The sequence below is a fragment of the Fundulus heteroclitus genome, chromosome 24, assembly GCF_011125445.2.
Source record: "Fundulus heteroclitus isolate FHET01 chromosome 24, MU-UCD_Fhet_4.1, whole genome shotgun sequence".
NCBI lineage: Eukaryota > Metazoa > Chordata > Actinopteri > Cyprinodontiformes > Fundulidae > Fundulus > Fundulus heteroclitus.
In genome coordinates this window covers 23,816,781-23,833,693 of record NC_046384.1, presented here as the reverse complement: position 1 = coordinate 23,833,693, position 16,913 = coordinate 23,816,781, and the positions used below count along the sequence as shown (strand labels likewise).

At 41.1% G+C, this 16,913-nt stretch overlaps 1 protein-coding gene across 1 annotated transcript; it reads right to left on the bottom strand.

The window, feature by feature from the left end:
- Positions 1 to 16: 16 nt before the first annotated feature.
- On the bottom strand, positions 17 to 14,106 carry mrps9 (mitochondrial ribosomal protein S9). The gene is made up of 11 exons (XM_012869583.3): positions 13,961 to 14,106; positions 13,481 to 13,648; positions 9,054 to 9,116; positions 6,768 to 6,798; positions 6,588 to 6,667; positions 2,942 to 3,027; positions 2,784 to 2,859; positions 2,536 to 2,704; positions 1,064 to 1,172; positions 357 to 526; positions 17 to 279 (listed from the first exon to the last, which is right to left on the bottom strand). Exons 1-11 carry the CDS (start codon positions 14,057 to 14,059, stop codon positions 188 to 190), a joined length of 1,143 nt encoding a protein of 380 aa, XP_012725037.2. The 5' UTR covers positions 14,060 to 14,106; the 3' UTR covers positions 17 to 187.
- Between the last annotated feature and the right edge of the window lie 2,807 nt (positions 14,107 to 16,913).

The window sequence follows — 16,913 nt, the reverse complement described above, 5'->3', positions numbered from 1 at the left end:
AACCACACATAGGCAGATTTTTTTATATGAAAATCTTTAATTTATTTATAATTGGAACAAGTTAATAGTTCATTTGTTACAATACATCTCCATCTAGTGGCCAAAGGATGTCACTGCAGCCTCAGAGACTGAGATGAACCCCTGATGCTGATCTGGCTCCACAGTTGTTGGGGTGAGTCCCTCGTCCTCAGCGTTTCTTCCAGGTGAACTTGCGTCGGGCTCCCTCCTGACCCGGCTTCTTCCTCTCCCTGACTCGCGGGTCAGGTGTCAACAGGCCAGCTGCAGAGAAAGAACACCAACCTGAAGTGGCAGCCGCTGAGGCGCTAAGGCGTTGAGGTGTTGCACTTCCTGCTCACCCTGCCGCATCGCCTCTCCTTCTCTCTCCGACACGAAGCTGAGCAGCGCCCTGGAGATGGCGAGCCGCAGCGCCCCCGCCTGGCTCGACCTGCCGCCGCCGCTCACCGTGCACTCCAGGTCGAAGCGGCCCAGCATGCCGGCGAACTGAAGCGGGAACATCAGCTGCTCTCTGAGCGAGGAGGAGAAACAAGGAGGAGATAACGGAGCGGGGGGTGAAAGGAGGAAGCGTGGCTATTTAACAGATAGTGGTCTCAACGGTGGAGGCTTAGCTAATTCAAGGTCTGCTTGGCTGACTGTTCAGACGGGCCTTTCCAATCTCAGAGGAAGCTCTGACTCAGCAGGACTGGGAGTGTCTGCGTTCTGGATGGAGCGTCGGCCTGAACGGCCTGAACGGCCTGAACGGCCAGCGGCTGCTGACAAAGTCAATTGTCACCTCTGCGCTCCAATTACAGCCCGTCGCCACACGGCGTGACAGCACCAGCACCGGACACTGGCGCACGCTCACTCAGCTGTGTAATTAACTCACTACAAGGAGATAAATAAATAAATAAGAACGCGTCGCTGTGAAGAGGGGGAAAAGCTGCTTTCCATCAGGGTTTTTTTTTTTAGGGTTGCGTGTGGAGGATAAAAGACGAGCCGTTTTCCATTTTAAAGGGAAACACTATCTGTGAACGGCCGGTGAAAAGGCTCAGCGGGCCGCTCCTACCTGTCTTGTAGCACGGGGAAGTAGTGGAGGTAGTCTTTGCCGTTGACGGTGATGCACCCCGAGCCGCAGTCACGGACGACCACTGATGACTTAGACGTCTTTCTCCTGCCTGAAAGAAAACACGGATGAGTTGAACTCGTCTTCCTAGAAGTCCTATAAACAGCCCCCACCGTGCTGCCGCCCAGAGGCCAGGATGCTCTGCTACCTGGTGTCTAAACGCTGAGCGACGCGCTGTAGCCGCCCTGAACTGACCTGCGATGCTCTGGAGCCGTTTTTAACAACTTCCTGTTACGCTGAACTTGTTTTAATGAAACTCCAGGGCAGCTTTTCCTTGTTGTTGGATCCTTTCACTGTTTCACTGATAGATGTTTAACGTCCTTAGAAATGTCGTACGACTACTCTCAGTATTTTGAGAATCCGGGCCTACAACCTTCTGAAAATGAACAACAAAACAGGCCAGCTAGACGACTGTAGCGACCGGCCGACGCTCTCATTACACAAACCAAAGCTAAGGAAGGCGTAGAAACGTATTCAGACTTTCTAGTTCTAAAATAACCGGTCCGATTGTTTGTTATTGTCTTCTTACAGAGTTAACATGCTGCTGATGGTTTGGCTTTTTTTTGTTTTTAACAGAAAATGTTCTATACACATTAGGTGCAAAATAAATGTGTACAACGTTGTGGTTTCTATCAGACCTTACTTACCGTAGACAGCAGAGGTGGAGATGGCCTCTGATCCACGTGAATCACCAACAACTCATGTAATATATCACTATATTTACAACGGCGCGCTCTCTCCTCTCCAGACATGTTCCTTTAAATCCGTGAGGTGGGCTGTGCTTATACGTCACGTCACGCAAAGGATTGTGGGATTCCTTATGGCTCCTTAGTGAGGATGAGGGACGTTGTGAGGTTCCTACGCTAAAGGAGCTGTGAGAGGAAGCATGAAGGCTCCTTTTCCTACCTCCTTCCTCACTGACTGCACTATTCAGACAGCTCTTATCATGGCGACCGCTGACGCACTTCTGCTTTGGCTAAAGAGTTCTTAGTCAATGCAGCCTTGAACTTTACAGCCGTTTTAACTGTGGAGCTGTTCCTAACAGCTGGTTTTGCTCCCTATTGTCTTGTAGACATCATCAGTCATTTCTGAAATCAGACCTTTTAAGTGTGTTTTACTTTTTGGCATCTTACAACACTTTTGTTAATAATAATGCAGTCAAGTTTTTGAATGCCATAAGTATTTCTGGAACTACCAGTATTTTTCATTTATTATGGCCATTTTTAGTTTAGTTTATGTCTCATTTGGTTGTTTAATATGATCTTTATGAGTTGTGCACCAGCTTTAAGGGTAACAATGCTGAAAGAAATGCTGAATAGGGAAATCTAAAAGTTGAGAAGATTCAGAAGACGAAAGATGGAGTAGAAAGCTTGGGTCTGGGTTTGGCCTCCATTGCTGGTGTAAAGTTTGCCCACCTTCTGCAGCGCTGAAGTCCACCCCTCTGTCGTCCTTCTGAAGCGGCGGCACCACCTGGTGCATGGACTGTGCCTCCAGCTGCTGGCGGTGGCGCAGGATGAACTCCTCCTCCAAGCTGCAGTAGGGCATGGACAGCATGCGCTCCATCAGCTGGATGAAACGCTGGTACTGAGGAGGAGAAAGCACCAACTCAGGCGTCCTTTCGGAACGTGCAAAGACGACCACAGATCACAACGTTTGCTCTTACATCCTGAGTGGAGATGGTCTCCACTAACGACGCTTCCAGCTCCTCCTTGGTCAGCCACCTGCTTGCTCCCAGGGAGCTGATGGGGACAGGAAATGGGTTTATTCTCAACTTATCTCAGACGTCTCTTGTCTTGGAGAAAGAGGGCCGCTCAAACTGACATCTGCTTGGGTTCGGCAGAGAAGAGTCCTTTTGCTCTCAGGCGATCTTGATGCTTTTCGATGTTCAGCACTTTGCCGTACAGCTCCTGAAACGCATCACAAACAGCAACGCGTTCAATCCCAGCGGTACCTCTACCCACATATTCTGCCGTGGCCTCACCTGGGCACCTGAACTGAAAGGCTTGTCACATAAATAAAGCAAAAAATAAAAATAAATAAAGGGAAGAGGACAGTAGCAGCTTTGCTCGCATGGAGGACGGCCTGAGGGGACCCTGTCATGGTGCTGAGCACAGACAGACAGACAGAGGAGGGGGGGGTGGGCATGCTGGTCACGTCCCCGAGGGCAGAGACCCCCCCCCTCCCCACCCCGCGCCTGGGTGAGAACTCATTTCCCCGTCAATTATTCACCAGATGTTTGTTTAATTCCTTCTTGATGGAGTGTGCCTAATCCTCTGCCACTCTGGCCAGCGATAGACGGGGGGAGCAAAACACGGAGCAGAAACCTATTTTCTTTGCAAAAAAAAAAGTGTAATAGGAGATCAGGGGGAAAAAAATGAAAGCAGGCGAAATAAACGTCTGCAAACACAGGCTCCTACATCGATGAGGAGTCACTCACATGGGTTGGTTGGCTGTGACGGAGAGCCTGAGCACCACGCTCTCTTTTCAATAAGTGCTCTTTATATGCACAAGGCCACCTTTAGGTTCATAGCGGGCGCATTAAAGCGCAAAGAAAGCTGCGTGTTTGCAGCTTTTTGTGACGTCTCGTGTGAAAGATGAAGGTTTTACTCCGGGTCTGTGGCCATAAAGAGCTCAGCGGAGCAGCGGGCGGGTTAATGTGGCACGCTGAGCCGAGCAGGAGGGCTGATTTACACGCCGCCGCCCCCTCCTGGCAACACCCCTGAGGATGTGCGTGTGACGGAGGAAGATTGTGGAATGAATTAGGAAACAAAGAAAAGGTGGAAGAGCTGCAAACCGGGCAGGAAAAGGGCCGAATGAGGCTGCAATCAGGCTCTCAGACGTGTCTGACACACCGATTTAGCCCAACAGCGGGGGGTGCAGACTGAGATGGCAGACAATAAGAGGTGTGTGCATAATATCATAATCCCTCAGTGTTTTAGTCACAGAGATTTGTATTTAAAACTTTTTTTTTTTTTTTTTTTTTATCTTTGGACTTTAGCTGCTGCTCTTCACCAAACCAGAAGAACATCCTTGATGGGATTCTGAGTCCAAACAAAAGCAGACATTAATTCCCCCCCCCCGAGCCACCATAAAAACATTTATGGTTTCTTCAATGATGTTTAACACTACTTCATGTTGGCATATAAACTAACATATTAGCAAAACATTCTAGCTAACATCCTGGAAAAAGTAATGTAGCAGCTAGCAACAGCTACCATTTCAATTGAATAAATCTTTTTATATAAAATGACCTAATAAGCTAGAATTAGCTACAATGCAAACATTAGTTTATATGCTAAAAACAATATTAGATTACCAGAACTACCCATAGATAGTTTCAACAAGTAATTTAATGTCCTTTTATTTGCTAAATTTGATTCTGCATAAAATTGTGCTCCACTTATCTGGAACAAACTTCCTGTAAGCGTGCTGAAACCTGAGTTCCTTTAAATCAAGGTTAAAAACCTTTTAGTTTAGAGTTGCCTTTAAATGTTAATGTTGAAGTTTGTAGTCCAATGTGTCTTATATCTTGACCTGCTGCTACAATTCCTCTGCAATGCTTTCTTTTCTAATATTCTGTTCATGCACTTTGAATGTACAAAATGTGCAATACAAATAAACTTGCCATGAACATTTATTTTTGTTGTTGTTAATTTGTCTTAATATACATGCTGGCTTCCCATTTATATGAGGCATATGGGCTACCAGTGTGGGCTTACAAAAGGGTACTTGTTTATTTATGTTTACAGGCAATTGTGCATCAATAAATTTAACATTTAGACATTTTAATTATCTCTTATTTTGTCCATATGTGAAACAGTTTAATAATGGTGAGTGCATTGAAAATGACACCGTGGAAAAGAATAAATGTTTGTAAGTTAAGACATATAAATTGTATATTTATAAATGACATAAACTGGCACTATAGTATTTGAAGTAGCATTCTGTATCTTTGCATATTGTTAGCTATTGCTAACATGCTAGTGAATGCTGTCAGTATACTACTTAAACCTTGCATTCAAATTGATACCAATACATTAGCTAACGTTAGCTTAGCCTATTTACAATGCTAAAATTAGCTATTAGCACATTTTGGGGACGCTAGAAAAAAAACATCACTGGATAGTTTTCCCATTTTGAATGTTCTTGGTGATTTTTAATTTGATATTTTCAGGTAACCTGTATTGTATGGACTGCTGTCTGTTTTGACAATATTAGCAGTTTGTGTAGCAGTTTAAAACATACCTCTGCTCTGAAAGGAGACTAAGCCTAAATGAGAGTTACTAAAATAATTAAAAGCAAAATAAAGCTACTAATACCGGATTTCAGCTACTATATCAGAAGTAAATAGTATAATATAATTAATATGCACATATTAGCTCTTGTATGACAAGTTTTTTTTACGATATGATGAATTTAAAAAAGGCACATCACTGAATGAAATTTTTTTCCCCACACATTATTAAAGTAAAATATACTTATTAAATATATTTAAGTAAGATAAATACAATAAAATATGTGAAACACTTATAATCCTCACAAAAGCCCTCACTATCAACCGGGCTTATTAGCATTTCTTTTTCTATCATACTTTTTTGTGCAAGCCCCTCCCTTTTTCTCTCATATAATCTTGCTTTCTGAGAGCATCAGTAAGTTGTGGTTGAGATGTTGAATCTGCTCCGCCATGCACCACGACTGAACGGCGCTATTTAGGAGACAACTTAACGAGCTTACAGAGTGTTTTAATTTAAAAACAGTCGCATTTTACATCCTTGTCGTCATATAAAAATATTAAATATAAAAATATAAAATATAAAAATATAAAATATAAAAATATTAAATTTTCTCTACACCAGACTCCATTTGGACCGCTTCATGTTCCTGTTTTGTCTGATTATTTCTCTTCAAACTGTCAAGTGTGGCTCCGCTTAATTTACAACTAATTATAATTCAATTGTTTGTATCCCTAACTAAGAGGTCACCCAAGATGGTCACATTAGTTTATAATAGCATGCTAATTAACGCCAATATATAACTACATAAAAAAACAGAATGATAGCTTACATGAGGTTATACATTAGTGCTAATGTTACATTATATCCAAGCAAAAGCACAATAGTTCTGAAGTTATCCTCTGTGTTTTTCTAGCTGTTTTATTCACAGCCTACATTCTAGCATTGCAAGTTAGCAATGCTTGCTAACATGCTTCATATTTTCCTTTACTTATTCATACAATTTAAAACTAGTCTAAATCAATATTTCTTCAGACTTTATAAAGATCTGTCTAAATGGTTTTTTTTTTCTGGACTTTGGCTACATCTATAAAACCTCTTCCAGTCTTGCAGCTGGAATAAGTTTTGTTGCCTTTGATGTAAAATCTGAAACAGTGTGCTGCCTAAAACTATCAGGCTTAAAATTGAAATGGCCACATGAACAGGATGAAGACTGACTCGTGGGTTGCACTTACGTGCATGAAGGAATAGTAGGACTGCTTGCCAGTGTAGAACAGGAAGTGGAAAGGTCGTCTGTCTGGTCCCCACTGCACCGCTATATGCAGAGGAAAACCAAAAAAAAAAAAAAAAAAAAAAATCAGCTGATAGTTGTATCTAAAGATACAAACTGATGCACCGGTGGAAACATCACATACCTTTCTGCTTTGGAAAGATCTCATCAGGATGCTGCAGGTGGAAAAAGACAGTAAAATATGAACCAGTGTGCATTCATCCACAAGAAAAAAACATTAATTTGACCATAACAAGAATCTCAACAAATAGGGCTGTTTGGAGGAAAAAAAAGCTAAATAAAAAAATAAGACAACAACCCTGTTTATGACATATCCGTACCACACCACCTGCCGATGAGTCCCGCTTATTGGCTTCAAGTCAAGCAGTGAAATATTTTTAAGACAACAAGAAGGTAGTAGTGTCTTAGTTTGGCTGTAAACCAAAAGAGCATGTTCATGTGGGCATTAAATCCAATCAGAAGTTCTGTTTAGATCCATCTGTGCAGAAAATCTCATTTAAGAATGCTTACTTCTATACAGAATTAAAATAATACCACCCCTGAGAGTTTAATATCACAAAAACAGACAATAAAAAAAAGAAACGCCATTAACCATTCTGAACAGCAATGCAACAAAAACTTGCACGAGGCTTGTAATAAAAGATAACAGAAATATTGATTTAAATATTTGACCGTATGCATTACAATGCAAATGGTTGTGAGTGACTCCTCAGAGACATTGAATTCAGGCTTTCCAATCCCTTTCATGGTCCCAGGTGGGTAAAATCATGCATAAAAAAAATCCCCCCCTCTACATACTGCTCCTGTTCCTCCGTTTCCCCGCAAAGTGTTTAGTTATATATGGTAGTTTGCTGTCAGTTTGTTTTTTACGAAGCAAATGTCTTAAACCGAAGTCACGTTCCCTGTTTGTACCCACAAACTTGGTGAATAAAGTCAATTCTCATTCTGGCCATGCAGACTGCTTCTACAAGCATTTGTAAAAAAAAATAAGAAGCTCAGTGAATTCCAGCGTGGTAGTGTGATAGGAAGCCACATGGCGCTGCAAGTGCTTTCATCGGAAAAAGCCAGTTGGCCCAGTGCTTTTCATTTTTCCTAAGTCATTTCATTGAGGCCATAAAACTGGATTAGTCCGTCAGTCTTTGTAAGTCAGGAAAGACCAATGAGAATAGAAAAAATCTAAATGTGTAAAAGTTATATACTCCACTAGACTCGCAATTACAAAATGTTCAGCCCCCCCAAAAAGAAAATCCCTACAACAGTATCAATGTTGAGGATAGCAAAGGACAAAACTGGCAAGACAACAACCTAGTCCTTCCCTCCCTATCAGAAGCCCCACCCCCAAAAAGAGGCGGTCCTTCAAACTGTGACAGCTGTGAACAAATTTGCTATTAGTGCTTTTTTGATGTGTTGAACAGAAACAATCAAATACTTTTTATCTTTCATTTGATTAGGGCTGAGCAATACATCGATTTAATCGATTAATTCAAATTTACAATTTACTATGGTTTAAATTTTGGAAAATCTGGATTTTATTTTGCAAATCTTCTTATTGGGCTTCCATGAAGAGAATTGCATGCAATGATGCCGAATCTATGTTTTGTAACATCTATTGTCAAAATATTGTAAAGACGAAAGATTTTTTATTATAAGACGAGATACTTTAATTCATTCATGTACTTCTTTTGAAGTTTGTTTGAAGTTACAGAAATGAAGTGAAGCCTGTTCTTATCTCATTGCATAATACTGCTAGCAGCAAACATTGCCAACGGCGGGACTGCCATCTTGTTTTACAAGCATGTCTCACAGCTTGTATTTAGTAGCACTTTGAATTCAGATCAACTCCCAGAGCAAATGCTTGACATGAAGGCAAGTTTTCAAAAGAATGTCTTTAATTTTTTTTTTGTTAAATGAAAAGGAGGAAAAGAAAATCAATTAATCTGATTTGGTATAATAAAATCTGAGATTTTATTTATAAGCCATATCTGCCAGCCCTACATTTGATGCAGTTTATTATCTTCTTTTTATTGTTGTTGTTCTAAATAAAATTATGTGAACCAAATGTCTATTTTTTACATCATAAAGGTGTTAAAGTGGAAGACAACATGTTTGTTAATGTAATTTAAATGAGCAGAAATATGCAGTTAGATTACAAAAAGCTGACAACTATTTTCTAGACGGTGATTAAAGAAGTCTCTAACCACATTGTTACACAACTCCTCAAATTTGTAGTTTTATCTCTGAGTTCTTGATAAAACAAGATTCAGAGCTGAAGAGACTAAATGATGCAGTTTCTGGGGGGAAACTGAGAAATGTAAACAGAAATAAGTATAAAGATTGACATTATTTTGAGTGCGTAACAAAGAAAACGTTCACATTATTTAATGAAACATGGATTAAAGTGAGATCTCACCTTCATTAGGGGCCGAGCTTTCTTCTCGAACAGGCCAGAGGGGAAAAGGTAGGCGATGCTCCTCTGCGGGGGAGAAAAAGAGAGCAAAAGAAAAAATAATGAATAAATAAACAGTTTGGGCGATGACGACCGACATGTCCGGAGAACGCGGGTCGATGAAAGTGACAGAAGACGAGGCGCGAGCTGCTTGCGGGTTCACGGAGAGGCGAGTGAGATTTGTGTTTGTTACTGTGAAGCTGAAGGAGAAAAGCAGCAGGAAAAGGCTCTCAGAGGACACGCTGGACGTCCAACGGTTCACTCCGAGTTCATCTGTGTGACTGTTATTAGCAGGGCTACAGATGGCGCGGAGAATGAGCGCGTTGGAAGCGCGTTGGCTTCCCCACATTCATCACGACAGCCTGTTCGCCCCTCTCTTCCTCCTCCTGTCGGCTCAATTAGTGAAGCGGCAGGTGCTGCTCGCAGGAAGCAGGTTGCTGCCTTTAAGGTTGTCACAACGACGGAGAGCGGGTAGAAAGGGAGGGAAAAACGAAGGCGTGAGAGGCTGGAAGACAAGGGAGCAAAAGTTAAAGGGTAAAAAAAAAGGAGAGAGAAAAGTGGGGAACAGATGAGGACACACCTGTGCCTCCCAAGAGGTCCGACACAATATGGGAGCGATCCCAAAGGAGCAAAGACGGAGTGACAGAGGGAGAGAGAGGGGAAGCTGTTGGATGCAGATCTGAGCAAAGCAAATCTCAGCCACATGGGGAAAGGATGGAGGTTATAGATGACAGCAAAAAAGCTCCAGAAGGACAGAAGATGTTTTTTAAAAAAGAAAAACAGATAAAAACTCAAACCAGGGAGAAGAAAAGTCTCTTTGGAAAAATGTATTCATTTCTAGTTGTGGCAATGTAGAAAAATGAAGCCTCTGAAATGTGAAAAAGCCTTTGCACAGTCTTACATAGTTTAGAATGAAAAAATGCCTTCTTAGGTTCATTAAACTGCAGCAAACATAGCTTTGAATGCCAGTTTTGCAAAAAGAAAGAAATCCATAACTGCCCATTTAGATTTCTCCTGCAGACCAACAATTATTTTATAAAAAAAAAAAAATCACAAATAGAGGAACAGCTGTGATTAGCTATAAGCAACTTAACCATAAAGCGTTCACAGCCAGAGATAAAAACTAACAACAAAACCAACAAGAAATCCCATTTTAAACCCATAAATGAACTTATTTAAACACGTTTTAGCTGCAAAGACAACGGCTAGCTGCGCTGATGATGACCCTTTACAAGTTTTGCGGGAGCATTCTGTTTGGAAAAACTACAACAACATGAGGAGGATTTTGTTTATCAGCTCTGTATCCAAATAAAGTTCTACCACACGTCCTCAAGAAGACGTCAGTCATCCTTTAATCTGACCGCCATGATGATAATGATGTCTCTGCAGGTAACTGATGCCCTGATGTTTTGGTTTTAATGAGAAATGAATGCTGTGGGGCCTTTCTGTGTCGTGCGGAAAGGTTCCCCCCCCCCCCCCCCATGATTGTGAACATCTTCTTGAATTTTCCTGCTTCGTTGTCTCCGTCACACCTGAGGCGCCTGGACTCCAAACCAGAGCCCCGGGATTCATCAAGAGTCCTCCCTGATTTTCCAGGTTTGGACCGCTGGCTGTCGCTTCGCTTTTCACAGCTCGACGCAGACAGCTCTATTGATTACTTAGGAGGGACGCGGGGGACGGACCAAGAGACAAGTGGAAAATTGGGCTAAATGTTTGCAAGTTTGGCCAAAATCCCAGCCGCAAACAAATGCGTGGAAATGGGCCTGAGGGTGTCACTAATGAGAATGATTCAGTGGATTAGAGGGAGGTGGCCACGCCCGCCTGCTGCCAAACCTGCTTAATAGTCAACAAAAAAATTAAATCCTGCAGCTTGGAAACTGTTCTACAAAAAAACATAAAGTTTAACTTTCACCTTACGTTGGTCCCTTGGATCCAGGTGTTTAAACATCTGTTAAGCTCTGAAAAATATCTGTATTAATAAACAATAAACACACAGAACTAGATGAATTAGTACTAATTCTGCACCTCATGTAGAAATTATAGATTTAAATGAAATAAAATACTAATTATTTCTAAAACACATGAAATTAAAAACTAACAATAGCAAACAGTGACAAGATTCAACGTTTTTCAAAGTTTTTGTTTTTTTTTCCCCATCAGCAGAGCTTTTTTCCCTGCGGCTCTCCCAGCGACGCCATTTTTGGACATTTCTGTCACAGGAACCCGTTTCAGGAACCAGGAAGGCTTTATTGGGGCAATTAGGACCCACCTGAGTCTCCAAATTCAGCCGGAACCAAAACAATCAGCAGCTAGACGTTGATCACAGAAAAAGACCTTGGCTGGGAGGCAGGACTTTCTCATTTCCCAGGAACTTCTAGATGGAGGGTTTCTGGGTTGGAGGGAGATTGCTGAGAAACTCCAACAGGTCAAAAGTTTCTAACACTGTCATTCAGTTCCATCTTACAACAAAAACTAAGAACTAATCCTGTCTGTCAAGCTCTGTTTGTAGCGGTCTGTTGAGAAAGAGGGAGCGTATCTCTCATTTAAAGCAATATTTGGCGTTTATAAAACTATTTTTACTCCAACAACCTCTGTGGATCACTACAACATTCTGGGGAGCAATGTCCTGGTGCAGCTGCCCATGTGATAAAAGCTCAGGCTTTATTTATGACACGTCTGAATTTTACAAACTTCCTCTGACTCGGGACTGATTGTAAGTCATTTTCAGAGCTTAAAGCGTGTAAATCAGTGAAAAAAATCAGAACGAGTTCTCCAAATAAGACAATAGCTGTGTTTCCATCCAATTCTCATTAAAAATTTCAAGCAAACTTTTAAAATATCGCAAAAAAGAAAATGCACAGACATGTTTCCAGCTACTAGTTTATAGCGAATGAACCAGGCGACGCACAGCGTAATGTCGTCATACGTTGACTGTAATAAACAGGAAGTAGCAGTTGCTAATGAGTAAATGTTTATTTTTTTTTTTTGCCATTTCCATCAACCTTTTCTAATGCAATATTTCAAAATGTGTATTAAAGAAAGTTGATGGAAACGTGACTAATAATGGCTTCGTTTCATCAGCCAAGCTGCAGTTTGTCTTATGCTAACACCCAGGGCCGATTCTCAAGATTTAGAACGGATTCTGTTTGACCCCAACTGATTTTAAATTGGATTGCTGGTATTACATTTTTTTTTTAGCTAAATTACACAAGTTATGCAACATATTCATACTAGCATTACATTAAAATTCAACAGCAAATGAAGAAAGGGTGGTTACTGGTGGCAAAGCCTCTCCCTGAAAGTTGAGACAATTACTTTCACAAAGCTGCCGTGTCCAAACAGATTCAGGGTAGAAAACTGAGGACGCCAGAGAAATCTTCAGCTGCTATATGGCATCTAACCTGGTGCATTATTAGAAATAGGACCTCCCAGAGTTTAGTTTGTGCTCCTCTTCCCTCCATTAAGGACATTTCATCTGAGCGCTGCGTGTCCTGAGCCCGTAACATCATCATGGACCCCTCACACCCCCACCATGGACTGTTCTCCCTGCTGCCCTCTGAGAAGAGGTTCTGCAGCATTCGCTGCAGGTCCACCAGGTTCTGAAACAGCTTTTTCCCTGTTGCCATCAGACTGTTGAACTGCTGAAGCTATAAACTGGACTCTGTACCACATTTGTCCTGCATTGTTTACATTTCAATTGCTGTACTGTGAAATCACTGTTACACTTTATCCTGTAACTTTATCCTGTAATTTACTTTATTCTGAAATCTACTGCAATTCACTGAAATTTTAAAGCTGTATGCAAACGAAATTTCATTCTGTACGCACTCTGTGCATACAAAATGACAAATAAAGTTGTCTAAGTCTAAGTCTAAATTCACAGGATGACAAAAAATGTTTAGTTTTTTTTACTTTTATTTATCTTTGGTTACATGAGTCGATCTTTAGGAATTTATACGAGAATTGATTCAGAATGGGAAAAACACAGCCTAACTAAAACCAACGAAAGAACTAAACTCCACGCTGAGGTAGGGGCGGCGCTCAGTTTGGGCTTTGGACATGATGGGTTGCTTTTTGAGAGCTTTTGGCCCATGCTGCCAAACATGCTCTGTTTAGGTGACTCTTAATTCTATCTCTCTGGCTGTAATCAGGCCTGGCAAATTCAACCAGGCCTTTCTATTTTATGTACAGATGTGGAATTTGGAAATTGCTATGAAGATTTCATAAAACCAAAGAAAACCGACCTCTGCTTAAACATGTAATTTAGAGTTTTTTTGTTTTGTTTTTACCATATTACATTTTTTTGTTTTTTTAAAGAATTGAAATACTGAATGCAAACTACTTATTCACTGAATCAGTAAAATCCGCTGTTTCCAGGTGATTAGACTCACGTCTATATCCTCCTGAGTGAAGTTCTCGGGGTCCTCTCCCATCATGTTGGCCAGGTGTCGCTTCCCGATCTCAAACTCCTCTATCTGCTTCTGGATAAACTCGGCGGTGAACTTCTCCGGTCCTAAAGACGCCAGGTTCTTCCTGTGGAGGGCAGGAGTCCCGCATATCTGCGGGGAGACAGCAGCGCTCCCGTTATTCAAGTAGCATTAGCCTCACTGACTTCCCTAAACCACAGAAGAAGCCAATAGCAGCAGCCGAACTGTACCCAAGACCTCCATGAATAAGTCAGAGAAGCCAGAACATCTTTACACTTTGTTTACACTATCTGTGACGTTGGCAGGTTTTAATTTTAAAGATCCGTCAAGCTAGTTTCGGATGAAGACAACATGCTAACACAAGGACGTCCATGTTTTCGCTATTTAAATAAATTCTGATTAATATAAAGAGATTTATTTAGTTGGTTTTTATTCATATTTTACCTGTCGGCATAACTGCAGGGTGAATGGGTTAGTAGTCGAGGCACAATTTACACTTTTCCCCAATAACGATCCTACAAGACGAACACGGCTCGCCGCCATATTTGCTGACGACAAATGCGTCAGCGGAAGTAGGACTTCGTCATACCAACGGAGGAAGGAAGATTTTTTTTTATTTTATTGTTTTAAATTATGTACGTCTTCTTTTTTTTTTAAATCAATTATTTTAAAACTAAATTACAACTGTAGTTATAATCTTTCGGTCGTAGTTCTCCTCGCTGCTGTAGGTGGTGATTGAAAACCACCAAACTCCAGGACGAATAATAGTCTACGAATATATTACAGACAAAAACTTTCAACTATTGAAAAAAATTTCAACAAAGTGTTCCAATAGGTACTTTATTTAGGTTGACGGATAAGGTGAGACAGGAAATCTCAAAAGTGTATGTTAATATGTTAAAATGACATGTTTTGAATTGTAAAATATGTTTAAACCATGATAAATGATTCCAATATCTTTTTCCCCTTTGATGTGAGTCCCCCCATCCACACACACACACACACACACACACACACACACACACACACACACACACACACACACAATAAAAAGAACACCATAACAACAGCGGAGTAAGGTGGCGGCGGCATTATCCTGTGGGTTGGTCTCCATCAGTTGGAATGCAGGGTTTTGACCATATAGTCAGAATTCTAATTATGATTATGAATGGCAACACTTGACACTTTTGATCCAAATCCTTAATGTCTCTGATGAAAAAAAAATGTTTCTCAATATCACAATGAATCTAGGCATGCATCCAAATCTACAAAATTATGACTTCACCAGAAAATTCTCCTTCTAACGTATAAAGCCCTTAATAATCAAGCTCCATCATATATCAGAGCTCTGATTACCCCGTATGTTCCTAACAGAGCACTTCGCTCTCAGACTGCAGGTCTGCTGGTGGTTCCTAGAGTCTCTAAAAGTAGAATGGGAGGCAGATCCTTTAGCTATCAGGCTCCTCTCCTGTGGAACCAACTCCCAGTTTTGGTCTGTGAGGCAGACACCCTATCTATTTTTAAGACTAATCTTAAAACTTTCCTTTTTGACAAAGCTTCTAGTCAGAGTGGCTCATGTTACCCTGAGCTATCTCTATAGTTGTGCTGTGATAGGCCTAGGCTGCTGGAGGACATCAGGGTCTAATTTTCTCACTCTACTGATTTCTACTGTTCTTCAGTCTACTGTTCTCCAGTTTTGCATTGTATTACATTGAAATGACTGTCGTCATTTCAGCTTTTAACTTTTTGCTCTCTCTCTTTCTTCATAGTAGGTACACCTGGTCTGGCGTTCTGTTAACTGTGACATCATCCAGAGAAGACGGCTCACCCGCTACTACCATCTAATGTAGAACAGATTACTAGATCAATGTGTGCTTCTGTGCTTTTTTGTCTCTCTTGTTGTGTCTCTGCTCTGTCTTCCGTAACCCCAGTCGGTCGAGGCAGATGACCGTTCATACTGAGCCCGGTTCTGCCGGAGGTTTTCCTTCCCGTTAATGGGGAGTTTTTCTTCCCACTGTCGCTTCATGCTTGCTCAGTATGAGGGATTGCAGCAAAGCCATGTACAATGCAGACGACTCTCCCTGTGGCTCTACGGTTCCCCAGGAGTGAATGCTGCTTGTCGGGACTTTGATGCAATCAACTGGTTCCCTTATATAGGACATTTTTGACCAATCTGTATAATCTGACCCAATCTGTATAATATGATTGAACTTGATTTTGTAAAGTGCCTTGAGATGACATGTTTCATGATTTGGCGCTATATAAATAAAATTGAATTGAATTGAATTGAATTGAAAAAAAATCTAGTTTTGCAAAAGCCTTCTGGGTTCTGGGTTTAGTCCAGAAAGAAATCTGGCTGTGATGGTTTGGTACTGCAGAAGAGGAGCACCAATTTGTTCATGCTTGAGCTGTTTCTGATGTGAGTAGCTCAACACATGCAAGTACTTTGTTGGTTTCTGCAACTTTAAAGAAAAGAATGGGTGACATGAAAAAGGTTTAGACAAAAGAAAGATTACCATCATAATCCGAACCACATGCCCGAGGACCAAAAAATCTGCCTGCAATGACAAAAACATGACAAATAAAAACGGGATTTGTTGAGTCAAAGTCGGCGTAGTTGTTCCCAAATACAGCTGCCACTTCTTAAATGTGAAAGGCAACACTCCACATCACATTGCAAAATGAAAAACATGCAGACCACATGGTGTAGCTGAATGCTAGGAAACAAAGGAGTCGAAAATCCTCCTGTGTGCTGGTCATAAAGGCTGGAAAAGAAAGCCGTCATTGCATCAAATTAATGTGACTTTGTTTGCAACCACCAGGTAAATGTGCAACTTTAGAGGGAGACGTGTAAAATACAAAAAGATTACGACACAAGAACGTAGTGTATGGACATCATAGTGACTGGGGAAAAGAAAACATTGCCGTCCACTGGTGAATACCATCCGTCTTCAAAGTGAAGCCATGTAATAAAAGAAAGAAAAGAGAATGTATTGTAAGTGTCACCACAAAAGGATTTAAAAGGAAGTGATCAGCCTGACTTATCAGAAATGACACAAAGAAAAGACTCAGGCAGTGTCTGCCAAACACATTGGCAAGGCTAAAAATAAACAGATTGTTTTGCATATGTGGTGTTGTTCATGGAGAGATGGATTAACACATTTTCTGCAGATTTCTTAGAGGGAGACAAACTGCCACTTCACTAAAACTTTGTGGGCTAAAATGATTAGAAACTTATTCCATCCAGTTCTTCCCTTGGTTTGTTGGTGTCAGTACAAACAAGTTCAGCGTTATAGGGCGACACATTCCTCTCTTATTTTATTATTGGCTCTGACATTGTTGGTCAAATACAATCCAGTAGAGTCTATAGATTCCAATTCAATTACACAAATAATAA

Coding starts and splice junctions, on each gene's coding strand:
- mrps9 (XM_012869583.3), bottom strand. CDS start 14,059: ATGGCGGCGAGCCGTGTTCGTCTTGTAGGATCGTTATTGGGGAAAAGT. Junction 13,649..13,960: donor CCCTGCAGTTATGCCGACAG/GTAAAATATGAA, acceptor GTCTCCCCGCAG/ATATGCGGGACTCCTGCCCT. Junction 1,173..2,535: donor GGACTTCAGCGCTGCAGAAG/GTGGGCAAACTT, acceptor GTTTTCTTTCAG/GCAGGAGAAAGACGTCTAAG.